The 19,348-nt window shown below is 44.0% G+C and overlaps 4 protein-coding genes across 4 annotated transcripts; 1 reads left to right on the plus strand and 3 right to left on the minus strand.

Annotated features, from left to right (window-relative positions):
- Window positions 1–3,703: 3,703 nt before the first annotated feature.
- F5J12DRAFT_907961 (uncharacterized protein) lies at window positions 3,704–4,199 on the minus strand (the record flags this gene model as incomplete). The annotated part of the gene is made up of 3 exons (XM_051748987.1): window positions 3,704–3,832; window positions 3,889–4,018; window positions 4,069–4,199. 3 exons carry the CDS (start codon window positions 4,197–4,199, stop codon window positions 3,704–3,706), a joined length of 390 nt encoding a protein of 129 aa, XP_051594167.1.
- Window positions 4,200–6,192: 1,993 nt separating this feature from the next.
- Window positions 6,193–7,767, plus strand: F5J12DRAFT_787660 (uncharacterized protein; the record flags this gene model as incomplete). The annotated part of the gene is made up of 6 exons (XM_051743682.1): window positions 6,193–6,369; window positions 6,422–6,526; window positions 6,554–6,792; window positions 6,989–7,157; window positions 7,209–7,528; window positions 7,689–7,767. The coding sequence occupies 6 exons, from the start codon at window positions 6,193–6,195 to the stop codon at window positions 7,765–7,767; spliced, it is 1,089 nt and encodes a 362-aa protein (XP_051594168.1).
- A 2,248-nt stretch (window positions 7,768–10,015) lies between these two features.
- F5J12DRAFT_787661 (uncharacterized protein) lies at window positions 10,016–11,117 on the minus strand (the record flags this gene model as incomplete). Its single annotated transcript, XM_051743683.1, has 4 exons — window positions 10,016–10,261; window positions 10,390–10,675; window positions 10,715–10,949; window positions 11,000–11,117. The coding sequence occupies 4 exons, from the start codon at window positions 11,115–11,117 to the stop codon at window positions 10,016–10,018; spliced, it is 885 nt and encodes a 294-aa protein (XP_051594169.1).
- Window positions 11,118–11,989: 872 nt separating this feature from the next.
- Window positions 11,990–12,546, minus strand: F5J12DRAFT_871411 (uncharacterized protein). The gene is made up of 3 exons (XM_051747120.1): window positions 12,462–12,546; window positions 12,182–12,415; window positions 11,990–12,125 (listed from the first exon to the last, which is right to left on the minus strand). The coding sequence occupies exons 1-2, from the start codon at window positions 12,512–12,514 to the stop codon at window positions 12,244–12,246; spliced, it is 225 nt and encodes a 74-aa protein (XP_051594170.1). The 5' UTR covers window positions 12,515–12,546; the 3' UTR covers window positions 11,990–12,125; window positions 12,182–12,243.
- Between the last annotated feature and the right edge of the window lie 6,802 nt (window positions 12,547–19,348).

The raw sequence follows: 19,348 nt of genomic DNA on the forward strand, positions 1-19,348 counted from the left end.
CCCTAACCTAACCCTAACCTAACCCTAACCTAACCTAACCTAACCTAACCCTAACCTAACCCTAACCTAACCTAACCCTAACCTAACCTAACCCTAACCTAACCTAACCTAACCCTAACCTAACCCTAACCTAACCCTAACCTAACCCTAACCTAACCTAACCCTAACTTAACTTCTCCTAAATAAATAATCAAATCTTACATAATCAACCCCTATCTCTCCTACATAATCCCCTACTACACTTATCTCCCCCTAATCCTATCACAACTACATTACCTCCCTCTACTCCTAATCCTACTACCTATCCTAATCCTAATCCTACTACCTATCCTACTACCTATCCTAATCCTAATCCTACTACCTATCCTACTACCTATCCTAATCCTAATCCTACTACCTATCCTACTACCTATCCTAATCCTAATCCTACTACCTATCCTACCACCTATCCTATTCCCCCTAATCCTACTCCAACTACCTATCCTATTCCCCCTAATCCTACTCCAACTACCTATCCTACCACCTATCCTATTCCCCCTAACCCTACTCCAACTACCTATCCTATTCCCCCTAACCCTACTCCAACTACCTATCCTACCACCTATCCTACTACCTATCCTACCACCTATCCTACTACCTATCCTACCACCTATCCTACTACCCATCCCACTACCTACCCTACTACCTACCCTACTCCTACCACTTATCCTACCCTATTCCTACTACCAACTCTACCACCCAATCTTACTACACTATCACTCCTATTCCTATTCCTATTACCTACACTACCCTATTCCTAATTCTATTCCTATTACCTACACTACCTACCCTATTCCTAATCCTATTCCTATTACCTACACTACCCTATTCCTATTCCTATTCCTATTACCTACACTACCCTATTCCTATTCCTATTCCTATTCCCATCCATACCAACTACTCCACCTACCTATCACACACTACCCTACTTACAACACCTACTCTACCCTATTCCTAATCCTACTACCAACTTTTCTTTTTTCCATCTACTCCATACTCTATTCTCCTATTACCAACTACCCTACATCACTTACACTACTACTACTACTCTCCCAATCCTACACTATCCTATCATTCCTACCAACTACACAACCTACACTACTACTATCAATCACTACCAACACTACCCTACTTACCCTACTTACAACACCTCCCATTTCCCCCTACACTACCCTATTCCTACTACCAACTCTACCAACCACACAACACATTTCCAACTACACTACTCTCTTATTCTCAACTACCCTACCAATTCTACCTACACCACCACCACCACCACTACTACTACTCTTTTCCTCCCACATTATCACTTCCTTATTACCAACTACACTACCATTACTATCACTACTACTTACATTCTCACACACTACCCTATTCCTATTACCTACAACACCACTACTACCTCTCTTTTCTTCACTCCCTACTCTATTCCTATTCCTACTACCAACTTTTCTTTTTTCCATCTACACCACATTCTTATTTCCATTACCACCACTACTCCTATTACCAACTACCCTACTTTCTCTACCACAATTTTCTTCCCACCCTACACTACCTACACTACTTACACTACTACCTCAATTTTCTTCCCACACTACACTACCATTACCCCCACCACCACTCATTACCAACCACACTACCCTATTCCTATTACCACTACCATTACTACCACTCCTACTGCCACCACCACTACCACTACTTACACTACTACTACTACTACTACTCAAATCATCCCACACTACCCTATTCCTACCAACTACACTACCATTACTATTACTCTTAATACCACCACCACCACCACTACTACCACCAATTTCATCCCACACTACACTATTATTCCTATTACCAACTAATCTACCCTCACTACCATTATTCTCACTCGCGGGGTGTCCACGGCGTTATTTCCACATTATTTACCGGGGTTTTCACGCGGGTTATCGACGGGTTATTTACCGGGGTTTTCACGCGGGTTATCGACGGGTTATTTACCAGCGTTTTCACCTGGGTTATCTCCACATTATTTACTGGGGTTTTCATGGCCGTTATCTCTGCCTTATTTACCAGCCTTTTAATGGCCATTATCTCCAGCTTTTCTACTGCCATTTTCATCCCAGTTCACTCCCCATTACTTTTCCTACTTCTCGAACCAACTCACTAATCTCTAATCTCTACTCATCATACAAACTACTAGTCTGTCTTACCACTCCACATAACCAACCAGTCCCTTATTTTTGCTAGTCATATTCAAGTCAGTCCCTAGTCAGTCAGTAGTTACTACTACATCCCTTCGTAGCTAGTCCACTTTTTTTGCTAATCAACTCACTACTCATCTTCAATCCAAATAACCAACCGGTCGCTTATTTTCCTAGTCCCTCATCAGTAGTCAGTGGTTCTTGCTAACTCCCCTTTTTTGCTAATTACTTGCTAGTCATCTTGTGTCCAGATAACCAACCAGTCCCTCATTTTTTGCTAGTCATATTCAAGTCAGTCGGTAGTCAGTAGGTGCATGCTCACTACTACATCCTTTCATAGTCCACTGTTCCAAATAAGCAACTGCTCACCTATTTTTTTTTTGCTATTTGGTAGTCAGTGGTCATTGCTAACTCCACTTTTTTTTGCTAATTACTTGCTAGTCATCTTGTTTCCAGATAAGCAACCGGTCGCTTATTTTTTGCATTCTTAGTGGCTGTGCTGCTTCCCTTCACCAACTTTCTGGTCCCTGTGTATTTATTTCCTTATATGGTGGTTGCATGCAGTGGCTGTGTAGGTTTCATTCAGTGGCTGTGAGGTTTCATTCACTCACTAAGAGGTTGCATGCAGTGGCTGTGTAGGTTTCATTCAGTGGCTGTGTAGGTTTCATTCACTCACTAAGAGGTTTCATTCAGTGGCTATGTAGGTTTCATTCAGTGGCTGTGTAGGTTTCATTCAGTGGCTGTGAGGTTTCATTCAGTGGCTGTGTAGGTTTCATTCAGTGGCTGTGAGGTTTCATTCAGTGGCTGTGAGGTTTCATTCAGTGGCTGTGTAGGTTTCATTCACTCACTAAGAGGTTGCAAGCAGTGGCTGTGTGCTTGCAACCTTCCTTATTTGGAGGTTGCATTCAGTGGCTGTGTTGGTTGCATGCAGTGGCTGTGTAGGTTGCATGCATGCAACCTTCCTTATATGGTGGTTGCATTCAGTGGCTGTGAGGTTGCATGCATGCAACCTTCCTTATATGGTGGTTGCATGCAGTGGCTGTGTAGGTTGCATTCACTCACTGAGAGGTTGCATTCAGTGGCTGTGTAGGTTGCATTCACTCACTGAGAGGTTGCATTCAGTGGCTGTGTAGGTTGCATGCATGCAACCTTCCTTATATGGTGGTTGCATTCAGTGGCTGTGAGGTTGCATGCATGCAACCTTCCTTATATGGTGGTTGCATGCAGTGGCTGTGTAGGTTGCATTCACTCACTGAGAGGTTGCATTCAGTGGCTGTGTAGGTTGCATTCACTCACTGAGAGGTTGCATTCAGTGGCTGTGTAGGTTGCATGGAGTGGCTGTGCAGGTTGCATGCATGCAACCTTCCTTATATGGAGGTTGCATTCAGTGGCTGTGCAGGTTGCATGCATGCGACCTTCCATATAAGGCAGGTTGCAAGCGGACCCTGGGGCAGGGTCCGGAAAGTAGAATATTAGGTCTTCAAATAGCTTTCAACCCACTTGACCAAATGATCCTTGAATGTCCCTTTGATGATCTGGTGTAGTATATCACAGGCAATGAGTCGGTATATATCAGCACAGGGAAAGCTGCTGGTGAATGGCTGAAATCAGTTTTCAGGACACAGGCACAGTAGAATCTAAGTGAAACAATACTTACAATTGTATCACCCACAATGCCATATGCATCCTGCAAGGTCTTGAGATCAAACTCCTCAATCAACACTTCTGCATGTTCATGTCTCTGATAAAGTGCATCAGTATTGAGTTCCTGCCTCATTGCAAGACATCTGAGATTCTAGTTATTTGATAGTAAGAGTTGGAAAGTAGAAAAACATACTTTGCACACCACCCTCGCACAATACATGCCAGAAGGACTTGTTCCTCATAATTGGTGATAGAAGGGCCAAGTCCAAAAATTACATGGCAATAGTGTCCATCACTGAACCACATAACAGTTGGTTTGGTCATTGCAGGCTTGAGATTTTGAAGGATATATGCAAGTGATGCATGAAAGAGTTGGTGGTGGAATTGTTGGAATGTGTTGGTGGATGCATGCTCTTTGTCAGCTACAAGTATATCTCTCATTAGCACCATTACTTTCCAATGTATCTATCAGATGCACTTACTATGTGGGATTGCAAGGAAAGCAATGAGAGCAATACTATTGTGATGTGCATGATGAACTTTGTTGCTTATGTTACCTATTGAGAAGTAGAGGGGATAATAATCATTTTGACTGGTTGCAACTGACACAGTTGTCTTGTCACTGCCAAGGATGATTGGAATGAAGGTTGACCTGTGTGTGGTTGAATCATGAGAAATTATGTCCTGTTATTTGCATGTCATTAGTACAGCACTCAGAGACATAGAAGATAAATGATGCATCACTTGAGTCCATGCCCAATCACCAGACATGAAATCCTCCCATTGTCCCTTGTCCATTGTGCTCTCATATTCCCAAAACAGCTGGTAATCCATGTCTCTCGAAAAATTGGGTCAGGAAAGCATATCATGAATAACATCTTTAGGGTCCTGGAACCAAATATTGTACACAGCATTCATCCATGATGGGACATTATCAGTTGGTCATTTGCTGGTATAGGATATGCAAAAATTCTCCCACTGTACATCACCAAGTATAGTGCAATCATCCATCTTGTACATTTTGGCACTATCTTTGAAGACAAGCTGTCTGCCAGTGCTGAGAAGTGTCGCATTCCAGAGATCTAGTAACTCATTAATATTGGCTGCAGACATCTGGCTGCAGGTGAACAGAAAGTCAGCTAGCTTGAACTCCAGATGACTGGAGTAACAGGAGTTACTGTGGGACAGCAAAGATTTGCTGACTGAACAGAGAATCAAACTAAGCCAAAAGAGACAGCAGTGGGCATACCTTTTTTTCTGTCTCTTTGTCTTCCACCTTCACACACAGCCAATGACCCTTTGCACTGCAAGATATGGACAACCAACCAGCTGTGGAGTGCCCACAGGAGACACTTGCGAGTGGTCGCCTGAAGCACCAGGTGGCTAACATGCATCCTGGTAGGATTGTCCTCAACAGCCAACTGAGAAGACAGACAAGTGCAGAGAAGGAAGCTAACAATGAATGCACCCAGGAAGCCCTTGCCAAAAAGGTTGCAGTGCTGAAGAGAGGTTATCAACAGATCAACAAAATCAAGGATGAAATGGAGGTCAACCAAAGTGGTGTTGCCACCAGTGCTAAGCCCATCAAGCTGTGTCCTTGTCCTCATCCTCATGCTGTTGGCAGGCAAAGAAATGAGAGTGATGGCAGTATCTATCATGCTTAACCAAGAAAACATGAGGCTGATTTTTTTTGTAGGGACAAATGAGCCACTTACCCACCTAGCTGATGTGGAAGACAATGTTGGACCTGTAGTGATGAAGGGGAAAGGGACAAAAGCAGCAAAGGCAAAATCACTGCATGAAGCAATGATCTCCACTCACAACAAAGTATCCCTGCCATCAACACATGACAATAGCATCAGTGCTAGTACTGGTTTGATGTGTGTCTTACTTCTTAACATGTTCCTCCTAACTGAGGCAACTCTTTTCTTTGCAAATGTCCTAACAACTGCCAGCTCTGACAATAAACTGACTTTATCTAAGCATGTCAAAAATTGGGTGAACGTCATCAACACAAGCTCTATGTGATCTTCAGGTGCCAGTGCCAGTCCTCACACATCAGCTGCACCACCTCCATCCACAAGTACTACTCATGTCAAGTTCCATGTATTCAATCTCAGCTCTCCACTGCCAAATGATCCCCAATACAACTATGAGTTCAAATCCCAACTACCAGAAAACTTCAACTCACTACCTGATCACAAAGATGGTGACCTCTGGCTTTGGACATCCCCACTCTTCAAAATGTTATTGTTGAGAATCTTTCATGCTGAAACAGTTTTTACTCATGCAATGGTAGTCTTAGTGTGCTGCTGCAATGGCCAAGGATTATGAGGCCAATGATCCTGCTGCCAGACTTGCCAACATCAAGAGGAAAGTAGCCAAGTTGGAATACATCTCAACCCCTGAGGTTGAGGGTGATGGTGTTAATGATAACTGTGGCAATCTAGACAATGCCATCCATGTTTTGGGGCACAAGAATGCTGAAGCCAAGGTATGTGCTGACCACCCTTCTCCATGTTCCTTCATCTTTTATTTTCTTTCAGTTGTGCATCATGGTTACAAAGGGCATGCCAAAGAAGATCAAGATACAAGCTTGCAACTCTATGTCCAGCTTATCAGCCACATCTACCAGCAAGAGATCTGGCATAGTGAGTGATTCATCAAGTCAAGTGCAGACCATCCCTGTGCAAGTGCATTTCAACAATTCAGATCTCCCCTTGGATCTGCATAAAGATCAGAAGTGGAAGAGGGAAGTTATTCCAATGCTAATCCTATGGGCCAGAAACCAAGAGGATGCATTCAACATTGCCAAGCAAGATATTTCAGGGCTCTACAGGAGATCATGCCAGTCATATACCCCATACTCAAGAATATGGCAGGTAGCATTCTTCCCAGTTCACCCATGGTTTCTGTTGTAAGTCCATTTCATTCTGGCTTCATCTGTAGCTGACCATGTTCACCATAGGCATCTCAATGCTTGTGTGATTGGAGGCACAGCTTTGCCTCTGCAGCCATTGCACAACTTGTAGCTTTCTTCCTCAATCCTCAAGACTCATTGCCTGCTGACACTGCAAAACTATTACTCCATCATTTCACATTCTTATATGAAGACCTCAACATGACTGCTCCTTAGAAGGCCTTCCACCCATTTCTGTGCAACAGCTGCTGCTGAGCAGTCATTTGACTGCAACCAAAGGATACATTCAAGTCCCCACTCTTGACACTTCGTCTTTGGCAAAGCATGGTGTTGTTGGTGCTCTTGGACTTTGTGTGGCTGCAGTAACATTTATTGAGTCATTTTCATAGCTACAGTATTGATTAGTTTTTTAGCTCTCACATGGCTTGAACCTTGTTAGATCTGGTGACATTGAGCTCAAGTCCCCCATCAATGTCAAAGATGGTATTGCCAAAGTGGCAATGAGGTTTGTGCAGACCCCTGTCAAATACAACATGGCTTCAGGCAAGGATAGCAAGACTGTGTGCATGTTTTCAGACCAGAATTGGGGAGCCCCAATGAGGAAGTTTATGGGGGCTGCCAAAAGAAGATCTATTGCTCAGCTTCAAGCCATCATAGAGTTTGCCCTTGCTTCACTCGTGATAGGGCAAGAACTTGACCCTGAGCTGTTGAGTGATGCAGGATCTGACAACAAGTATGCACTTATTTGTAGTTTTTCATTCCCTACTGCTTATATGATCCACTGAGTCCACAACAGGATCTCTAATACATCTTCCCAATTGCTATCACTAGTTGGTCTATGTTTTTCAATCCCTCAATCCCACCGCCATGTAATTGACTTCACCACTACTTAGCATGTGCTTAGCAGATATTAATTGCACTTCATTGCTGCTTATCCGCTTGATGGAACAGAACCAACATTATTTCAAGTAAGAAACTAATAAGCTAAGCACACATTAAGTAAAAAATAAGCAGTGCTAAGTAAGTATCCAGCAGGAGGATCTACTTATTCAAGCAGATGGCTGCTTGGCAGTTGGTATGATAAGCAAATGCAAATGTTAAGTAGCTGTCAAGTAAGGATAAGTAAACTTGTGATATGCTGATGCAGGGTAACTTGTCTATTTTTTCTAAAGGAAAAAACCATACACAAGTAGCACTACTGCTGACTAAGCAACCAAAAATGCGAAATCTAAGTGCAACTCATAGAAAAAATTATCTAGAATGAAAATGAAGTAAAATGAGCAAAATAAGGCAATTCCCCTGGTAGGGAAATTACATTCCCTACACCACTTTGATCCAGTGATAGCTCCACCAAGATTTGACATGCATCACCACCCCCTAATGTAATACCAGTGCACTTACTCAGTTTCTGACATTCTTTGACTTGTGCTTGATATTTTGACTGTCCTTGACTTGTTTGTTGTCAGTACTTACCAATCTTCTTCACTTGCTTACTTTTCATTTCTCACTTACTCATCATGATTACTCATTGCTTACAGTCCTTACTCATTACTTACCAAGTGTTTGCACCTTGTTTGTCACAAGCTGTGCTCCCTCTACAGTATATAAACCCCCCTGTACTTAGCTACAACTCAATCAATCAATCAGAGAATCTCAGAATCAGTCAGCCAGTTCAGTTCTTCTCAGATGTACCTCATTGTCAACAGTTGAGGCTCCACAAAGGGGTCTATCTGTCATTGCTCATCATCTGTGGTAGTTGAGGCTCCATCAAGGGTCTATCTACCCTCATTCATTATCATCAGCTTTATCCACACTTAGTCAGCATCCCTGCTTAGTCATCCATCAGCTCCTGCATAGCTTGTAATCAACTTCTGCCAGGAGTACCTTTTACTGAAGATCCCCCACTCAGATCAGCATCCCTCACCTTCTTACTACTCATTCATCCACTCCTGCATAACTCATCAATGACTTGTGCTAGGAGCACCACCTGTTAAGAAACTCCCACCTTTGATTTTTCTGCCCTCTAGGTTCCATGGAGGTAAACTGCCACTCACTTGTATTTGTCTTTTGTGTTGGTTTTGGTTGGTTCACACCACCTTTCCTCACTTTGACTCACACTGCTGACAAATTCTCTGCAAGTAAGGTCATGTATCTGATGGTGGTTTGTGTTGCTATCTCCTCCACATCAATGCCACTGCATGACAGAGTTTTGCATGTCAGACAAATTTGAGGTGCACTGGCCCTACAGGTGATGTAAGGTCTCTGGCAGTTCATTGGGATTTGAGGCATTGTGACTTGTGAGTATGTTTGTGGCAGCTGAGACATCAGACCAACTTTATCTCAGCCACCACAAACATACTCATGAGTTATAGCAATGACATGGGCCTCCTAAGTCCACTGCCTTTCATGCCTCCACAAATTTCCTTGTCCTGGCAGGTTACCTCCTCTGATACCATAATTTAGCAACAGGATGGAGTATATGAGTTTCAATCTGGAGCAATGTTTATTTATTTTTATTATTATTATTATTATTATTATTATTATTGGGGGAACATGCATGGGAATTGGGAAGCATTACACAAGTTGGAAGCTCACCATAAGTCACCAGCTACAAATGTTCTAATGTTTATATATTGCCCATCTTGAGAGCTCTACAGCTATGAAACCTAATGCAATTCCTAGAGGCATGTAGACCCTGAGGCAGGATCTGGAAAGCATGTTACTATATAAATTACCCTATTTCACTTATGTTGCAGAAGACATGTCCAGATTTGGCAGGGGAGGTGTGGATCACTTCAAGAACCATGACCATAATTAGAAACATCTGGGAACCACTGCTGGAGGTAGGGTCTGTTAGATACATTGTTGCTGTCACAAAATATATATCTAACAGACCACCATCCCTCCAAAAAACTGCTGCCTGAGGTGGTGAGCAGCATCCCTCCTCCTAAGTCATGGGTAATGGTGCTTGCTGCATGTGTCATTGGGCCTCCTGCCCCTACAACCTGGGGATTCACAGCTCATGCCCACCAGCAGGTCACCACTGCCACTTGGGGCTGGAAAGCACTTCGCACTTCCCCCAGTCACTATACTCTCCCATACCACACATCACATTACCTTTACCTTTACATCATTCCCCTGTACCTATGCCCATAGCTACACTGCCTTTTATCCTACACCCACACAACCTGAGCAACAGCCAAAGAGCCACCACCATCCATCAAGCCTGTTGAGTACTTGCCCCTGCTCTCTTCAATGCCTCCACTTCTTGGAGCAACTTCTCAATCTCTTCCTGTGCTGCCTGTGCCCTTTCCTCAGCCACTTTGCATTGCTTGCATTCCTTCTGCCTTTCCTGCTCAGCAGCTTCACATTGCTTGCACTCCCTCTGCCTTTCCTCCTCTGCCCTCTTCACAGCTTCATCTGCAGCTTGGCATTGTTCACATTCTTGCTGCCTCTGTTCCTCTTGCTGTTTGGGACATCATAAGCACTGACAGTAAAGAGAACTCAAAGACAAGTTACCCCTTGTTTAAGCCTGCACTGCTGTTCAATTTTCTCAGCTAAAGCAGCTTGAGCATCATGATACTTGGTGCACACCTCTTGCCTGCTTGCCTTGAAATTGACTGATACCCCACAGATCATACCCACCTGATGGGGTGTGGGATCTTGCTCAGCACCCTCATAAAGTATGTTGAGAGCGTCAAACACAGTTGTGGCGAACCAGTGGCATTGTGTGTCATGAAGGTTGTGCTTGGGCTCCTGTGCTGAGGTTACATAAAGCAAGGTCGCTAGCTCGTTTGCAGTAGGTTTTGCACCAGTAAATGATAAAGTACAGACAAGTCGAGGCCTGTTGCACATCCCCTCCACCCAATCGCCTGCTGCACTAATACACATTGCGAAATAAACGTGATCACAGGCATACCGCTTGAAACTGGAGGAAAAAGAAGCTGCAAATTGAGCTGTATTTGTCTTCTGTTTTATTTTCCCATCACTCTTAGTAACTTTGTCTAGCAGAGGACTGCTTTCATTGGCACTACTTGCAGTGGGATTGCCAACATCAGGTGAGAGTGCAGAAGTCTCTGGTGGAGTGAGTGGTGATGCCGTGGTGTCTACCATTGTGTCTGCTTGAGCAAGGGTATCAGCAGCTTGTGTGGTGTCTACAGAATTGTCAGCGGCTTAAGTTACTAATGAATGCGAGCAGAAGTACCGGAGTTTGGACTATGAACACCACCACCACCCCTCTCAGCAATGACAATGGATGTGTGCTGATTGTTGGGGGAAGAGATGTCAAACCACAGGAACTCATGCTCTACCCTTTTCCCCATCTTGTACCAGATGGCTGGGATGAACTACCACTGGAATTCCTCCTGCACAGCTCCTAATTCCATAATGCAATTCAGTGCGCAAGACTAAGTTTCACTCTTGTCCAGCTATTATGGCAATAATAAGGATGACTCTCTTTGTACTAGGTATCATTGTGGTAACCTACCTTCCATTACCTTCCATTGAGTTGGGGGAATGAACTACGAGTGGCATGCCCCTTTTTTTTTTTGGTCCATAGACCCATTGGAGCAGGGAAGATTGTGGAGGGGATAGTTGCATCGCAATAGACAAAGAGGTGTAAAAATACAAAATACTCATTGGCATCGCAGATGGGGAGGCATTTGCGCAAGGACTGGAATCAAGAGGGAGAAAGTGGAAGTATGGCATCATAGTCTTTGAGGAATGAGACTCATTTCGATTGTTGGGATCAGCTCGGATGGGGAGTCAAGCCTACATCTGCAAAACTTCCCAAGGGAATGAGTAGCGTATAGGTGCCTCTGTTTAGCTTCCCTTGCTCAACCGCCCCCCGACATGTCACATGATGTCACCTGACATACCAGCCCCAAGTACCATAATCTGAAAAAGCAAGAAGTATGACAGCGAAACGGGCGAGCTATAGCATACGCACCAGTGAGGTATCACCTGGGGGAGGGAGAGGGGAGACCCTCGAGTGACAACAGCTGGGGGGATCAACACCAAATTATGGCAGATGGTAGGGAACCCGCAGATCTACACTAGAAACAGGCACCACGCCATTTCGACCACCCAGTCAAGAGCTATACCCAAAGTTGCCTCACCACCCCCTGAATACAAAAACGGGCATATCTCGATAGTGGCTGCGTGGAAATGGATGAAAAATGTATCCACAGGAAGGGTAAAGCGAGGGGAAGAAACTGCCCAAAAAGCGAGAGGAACGGCAGAGAAACGCGTGAGAGACTATCTCAAGTCCTCAAAGGTGGGGAGAGGAGAGTCGCCTGAACAACATCGGCTGGGGGGATCAACAAAAAACACTGGGAGATCGTAGGGAACACCTCTAAGAGTGCAGAGAAAAGGGAACCACACTAACCTGATCACCCAGTCACGAGGTATGCACAAAAACATTGCACAGCATCCCTAACACAAAAACAGTCATATCTCTATAACAACCGCACAGAATTGGATGAATGAAGCGTCCCCAACGATGGCTGAGTGAGGGAAACAAAGGACCCAAAAGGCGAGAGAAATGGCATAGCAACATGCGAGACACAACGACGAGACCTCAAGGGTGGGCCTTCCCACAAATATGCTGGAACTGTTTGACCTGTCAGGAAGATTCTATGACCAACAGGAAGCTATCGCGATCCCACAAAAAAGCGAGAGATGTAGCACAACTTGTACCTATTATATTTATGGCACACATATGGAGTGCATTGCCAGTAACAGTTTTTTTTTACTGCATCGTCCACACCACCTGCGTGTTGCCGCTATTCTTAATTTGGAATACTACCGGTATATCACGTGATGTCATGTGATATGTCGGGGGGTCGTTGAGCTAGGACAGATCCTCCATTTGGAAGTGGCTTGTCGTAAGACTTCTTTTGCACTTGGTGAAACACTTATTGGCCAATGAAAAGGCTTGCTCAAGTGCTAAAGAATTGTCAACAGCCACGTCACATAGCTGGTTCCCAGATGTAGTAGATGGAGGGAGGGAGAGTCTGACAGCATCTCAGTTTCATTGTCTGCATGGTGTTCTGGCAGTGCATGGGATTCAGAGATTGTTTGCCAGGGAATTTCATCAATACAATGCAGATAGCATGCCCAAATCACTGTAGACAGTCTCCAAAAGGCTGCACTCGAAGGAAGAATTGTACTTACCTGTGCTACAGATTGTGTAAGCATGCTGAGGCTGTGGTGGTGCTGTGTCCTTCGACATTCCTGGCAACCCTTACATCCACATCCTGCCTACAGTAAGTTTATCAACTGGACATTCGAGCTGAGAAAACACAGAGAACACCTACCACAGAAGGTAAGGTTGTCACCCACATCTTGCAGCAACATTTTTGTCTGGATTTTCCTGTGATGGTATGTGACGGTCACAGGACTTGGTCACACTAGCAAGAGTGTTTCTGTCGAAAGGTCTCAAGTGTCATTCATCAGAACTGGCCAAGGGTCTCTCAATAAAAAACTGCCCCCTCCTACCTACTACATGAGTCTTTATATACCTATGTACACAAAGGACTGTACTGAAGAGGAAGTATCAAGGCTGACATATTGTACTTGGTTCCATGGTTGTATCTGCAGGAGCACAGGTTGTTACATTTCTGTTCCCATCGGAAATTGACGTCGCAGTCATGATGCCACTCTCATGCAGTTGTGAGAAAAGTCGTTGACAATGCATGCCATAGCTGTATTGGCTCACTGCTGTCTCACTGACTTGCTAGTACTCCTGTCGAGGTCATATGCCTTTGCTGCAAGGACAAGTACAAGTGGAAGGCCATGTGTGACAAGCAGTATCATTGTATGGCAGGTTCAGTGCTCCTGTGGTCACGCGTTTCGAGCCCATGGCAGTCACCCCTTCTCCAAATTGTTGCTCGTGTATGACCCCATCAAAAATTAGAGTGGTTAACTCATTGATCAGGAAATGGCTGCCACTCGTTGATTGCTTTCCCACTGAACTCTTGCTATGTGTTAGGTACCCAAGCAGTGTCTTCTAAGGGGAAGCAAGATGTCAGTATAGTGCTATGTGGCTGAGGGATACCTAAGCTCCCCAATCCTGTGGAGCTACACTGCACGTGTTGACAATAACAGCATAGCAGTCTAGAAGACCCATTTAAAGAGGAGCAGATGCTGCCTAATCAATGTGCTGAATTGGTTGATACTGTGGGTCATGACCCAACCCCAAAGCAGACTGCATCTTGGAAATTGGGTGTCATGCTGACCATTCAAGATTTTCTATTGGAAGTGGTAAGTGATTTTCGATGTTCACACACTAGAATGATGTCCCTGTCCTACCAGGTGCTCCCCTTTTGTTCTTTCATGAAAAGGTTTCCCTTGCATCGTGAGGGACAGGAGATTTTTCGACGTCAACAAAGTCCACCTTGACAACCCACTGTATGATGGCTATCAATCCACAACAGTCGCCTCTCTGCCCTAACTGCAGGTTCCTCCATTTTCAAAATGCAAATCATTTGCCCCTGCGATAACTTTCGATCGAGATCCAGACTTTTATGTTGCATGATCATCCATTGATGGCAGGTTTGTAGAGCTCTGGTTGCTGGAGCATGTGAAGGAGCTTCAGGGGTTCAAGGGTCTGTGGCTTGTTTTGTATTTGACTAAGCACTGAAGATCTATTAAGGCATGTTCGTATCTGTCATGTTGTTTGAACATTCTCATCATAATGATCTTTGCAACAAATCACACATAGTGTAGTCACATTTAGTCACAACACATGGGCAGCCTGTGTGCCAAAACACCAACACTCATATAGACCCTGAGATGGGCCTGCCTAAATAGACTAGCCAGTACACATGGACAGGCCTGAGGGACTAAAGTGAGAGCAACATATGTATGGGCCTGTAAGTGCATTACCACAACATATCGGAGGGCCCCTGGTGGGTAAGGATGTTGAAACATTTAGATGGACCCATGACCGATTAAGTATACTGAGTTGCTGTAAGACATGGACAGGCATATCCTGGTAGGTTACCCCCCTGTTGCAACATCAAGGCAGGCCTGCCTATCATAACATGGAGCGGGTCACAACATATGGATGGGCCCAGGAGTAATATCATTTATGGTGTCACAACATCTAGACAGGCCTGTTCATAATAAGCTGTACCCCTGTTGCAACATAAAGATGGGCCTGTCAGTAATGTTGTTTCATAATGTCACAACATATAGACAGGCCTGTCAACAGTAAGATGTACCACTGTTGAAACATAAAGATGGGCCCATCACTAGTATCATTTAATAGAGTCACAACATAAAGATGGGCCTGTCACTAATATCATTTAATAGAGTTGCAACATATGGACAGGCCCTTCAGTAGTATTATTTATATCATCACAACATATGGGCAGGCCCAGCCCCAGTAAGATGTACCCTGTCAAAACATAAAGACAGGCCCATCACTAATATCATTTAATAGAGTTGCAACATATGGATGGGCCCTTCAGTAATATTATTTATATTGTCACAACATAAAGACAGGCCTGTCAATAATCTCATGCATAGCATCACAACATATGGGCAGGCCTGGCCCCAGCAAGATGTACCCTGTCAAAACATAAAGATGGGCCTGTCACTAATATCATTTAATAGAGTCACAACATATGGATGGGCCCTTCAGTATATTATTTATATTGTCACAGCATATGGATGGGCCTGTCCACAGTGAGATGTACCTCTGACAAAAAATAAAGATGGGCCCATCAGTAATCTCATGTACAGCATCACAACATATGGGCAGGCCCAGCCCCAGTAAGATGTACCCTGTCAAAACATAAAGACAGGCCCATCAGTAATGTTGTTTAATAGCATCACAACATAAGGATGTGCCCTTCAGTAGTATTGTTTATATTGTCACAACATATGGATGGGCCCATCAGTAATATCATCTAATAGCATCACAACATAAGGACAGGCCCTTCAGTAGTATCATGTATATCATCACAACAAATGGACAGGCCCATCTAGCAAGATGCACCCCTGTTGCAACATAAGGACAGGTTTGTGTATGGTATTCTTAGGCAGCAGAAAGGGAGATCCAAGCTATCTACATAAGGACAGTCCATGTAAGGCATTCTTAGGCAGCAGAAAGGGAGATCAAAGGGATCTACATAAGGATGGGCCCATCCATGGTATTCTCAGGCAGCAGATAAGGGAAAACAAAAACCAGTGTTACAACATAAGATGGGCTGATCCATCCATTGCAGGATTACAAACCCTTGGCACTGCATAAGACAGGCCAATCTGTCATATCATAGATAGCTCACCACAAATGGACAGGCCTATCCATAATTGGGTTATCCCCCTGTCACAATATAAGACAGGCCCAGGAAGACAAGAAATGAAGAAAGTGGAACCTCTTGCACTATAGAGTATCTGAATTTCCCACTATAATTTGTGTTTCACATTGGACAATTTGCCTATTTAGTTGGAATCTCAGGCACTGGTCTATGTAGCTGTGAGCCAGGCTCCACCATTGGAGCAGATGGGAAACATGCAAAACAAACAGCAATGCTATTCCAGAACAATGCATCATATCTTTATCTGAGCTTCTGCTTCACATATGCATTCAGGATTATTGACTTGTACCAGTATTGCCATCATGCCATGGGAATCATTCATAGGCAGGATAAAAAATGCAACATCCATGTATCTTGTCATCTGTCTTTAACCTCTGACTCTTCCACTCTCCAATCACCATCACCACTCTCACTGTCAAACTACTCCATTGTCTCATCATCAGAAACATGTTGTCATCATTGTCTTGCAAGCTCTTCAAGAAATCACCTGAGCTCAATGCTGCAGCCAACCACATCCTTCAAATTTACTTCAAGGATATCATGGAAAGCAGCAAGCTGGGAAAGGCGGACAAGATTGCAAAGTGGAGAGGTGCAGATGCTGGACAGGATGGCTCATGAGCTAGTGGCTCTGCATATTTGGGTATATGGACAAGCATTGGGTGACAATCTCATCAATCTCTTAGGGCCTCTGGCAGATGAGACAAGGGCGGATGGGACAGCAGGGTGAACGAGGCCATCTATCATTTTACTTCTCCATGGCACATACAATGTCATTTTGTATTTCCATTTTAATTGACCACTCATGCTGCATCACATATTCAACCTTTATTTAAGAGTGAGAAAAAGACAATAATGGCTAGACAGCCAACAGAATTGCAAAGGATAATCTCATTCTACTAAAATAACTGCTAATGTATCCCAATAGGTGGAAGCTTAGCAAATGCATGGCTTTTTGACATAGAATAGTTAACTTGGAACTTAAAAAATGAGATAGCGGGATGGTCCCATTCTGCTAAAACCAGAGCTGATGGAACCTGATAGACAGAACCTTTGCAAATGAATGGACTGTGTGATATGCAATAGCAACCTGCCATTTGACACAAATGCAATTAATAGTCTGATTTGGCCAACACATTTGAGTCTGCTAATACAGCTGCTGATGAATCCAAATAGACAGACACCTGGTGAATGAGCGGGCTATGCTATTTATGGCATTCACTTGAGAGTTACAAAACAAGATAACAGCTAATAATAGGATAATGATGCAAAGAAAGATGTCAGCCTGTGAAAACAGCATTCCATGGATCCCAATAGACAGAACCCTTCCAAATGAGTGGCCTGGGCAATATGCAATGTTGATATGAACTGTCTCAACCTGCTAACATGGCATTCAATGGATCCTGATAGATGGAACCCTTCAAAATGAGTGGACTGTGTGAGATGCAAGGCTGAGAGCAATCAGTCATCAGGTGCAAATGCAAAGCAATATTCTCATTGTGCTAATGTAGGATCCAAGGTATGCCCACAGGTGGGACATGTGCAAATGAGCAGATTGTGAGATTCACAAGGTTCAATTCAGGGAAAATGTTGCATTCTGCTATTGCAGGAGCCAATGTATTTTGATAGGTGGAAGCTTGGCAAATGAGCATATAAATATTTCTCTGCAGATGGAAATACAACCAAGGGCATTCAGCCAGTCACTAGTGACCAATTCACCCTCTGTAGTCAGAAATGAGTATTCTGTTTCCCAATAATGGTTTGTTGCCATTCATCTCAGCCCATGGATGCATGAGCCTTTCAAGACAAATGACATGCATACTCATGTCATACCAGACATATCCACAATGGAAATAAAACATGTGAAAGGTGAATGAATGGGCTAGCTTGCCACTGGACATCTCCTGCAAAGTACCTGCTGACCTGCCCATCAGCTACAGGGTGGAATGCAAGGGCAGGGAACAGAAACTGGAGGTTCACATTAAGCTAACATTTAACTACAAATCTTCCTCCAGAACAAACTGAATATCAGTTGCATTCATGGCCTGCCATTTGCATTCAGCATGCTCAGCCAACCTTGAATACATCATCCTCTGCCTTGCTGCATAACACCACACCCCAGGAGCTCCAATAGCACTGCTTCCCATCTGTATCTTATGCCATTCTTTTGCTTGAAATCTGAAGAAACTTATAGCCCATTGAAATTCTGATATTACAAGCTCTTCCTCTTCTTCCCAATGATCTTTGATGGATTTTGCTTGCAGCCAATGAATGCAATAAACTAATTGAAGAAAGTTCATCAACCTTAAAGCACTGTTGAACAGTAAGGTCAACATACATTCAGACATCCAACTCTTTGATTCTGTGTCCCATGGGACATCATTCAACCAAAACCATGGAAGATAGGTTCCATGGTGCTCCTGTGCATTTTGGGAGAAGGCTGCTGTCTGCACAGCCAGGTCTTCTTTATGAAGTTCTTGATAATGTCCTAAGATATCTGCACCCATGCCAAGTACAAGCATGGCATCTCTGCATTGATTATAAATCATGGCCTGTTGTTTTACTGAGGCATTGATAGTGCAGATCATATCCCAGGCCTGAGTTTTTGCAGAATAGCTCTTAGCTGTGCGCACCACCCCCTGAAAGACAGCTGCCTTGTCTGCCAATGTAAGATGGAGGCCATGTAGCATGTCATTAGCTTGACCTGTGCAAAGCTTCAGCTCCATTTCTGCAAGATTTTGAAGCCCTCAAGCTCGACATGCGTCAATGCCAAGAGTGGATGGAGGTGGCAATTTGTCCTGCAGTCCTGCCAGGGTTCCATCTGAAGTGGGCAACTCATCCCCACATTGTCCAGCCAACCACCATCTGAAGCATAATCCTGCTCTGAATTTGTATCAAGAAACATGGTCTGCTGTACAGATTTGCTGGTGGAAGTGTTGGAGCCCACTTCAAGGTGCAGCTTCAAGTAAATCATGGCATCTGCGATAAAACCCAATTGTTCAGACACAATGCGATCAGCACAGTGTGCCATAGCCAATTTTTCAATTCTGATGCCTGTTCCCCAATGTCCTTTCTGTCCATGTGAAGTGAGGTTATGGCCTCTTCTAAGCATAAACTGCATGCTAGCCAACTAGCTGCTCCATGTAGGCTTCTGCTGGGTCTTGGTTCCTCCAATAACACTAGTTTGATGGCATGCACTGTTGGTGCTTCTTGTGATATGTCAGTATTTT

Source organism: Pisolithus orientalis (genome assembly GCF_024613125.1).
Source record: "Pisolithus orientalis strain OTSU chromosome Unknown F5J12scaffold_135, whole genome shotgun sequence".
NCBI classification, from domain to species: domain Eukaryota; kingdom Fungi; phylum Basidiomycota; class Agaricomycetes; order Boletales; family Pisolithaceae; genus Pisolithus; species Pisolithus orientalis.

Excerpts from the sequence above, each read along its gene's own strand:
- F5J12DRAFT_871411 (XM_051747120.1), bottom strand. The coding sequence starts at position 12,514 with ATGTGTGCCATAAATATAATAGGTACAAGTTGTGCTACATCTCTCGCT. Across the intron at positions 12,416-12,461 it reads GCTACATCTCTCGCTTTTTT|GTCAAACAGTTCCAGCATAT; the intron begins GTGGGATCGCGA and ends TCTTCCTGACAG.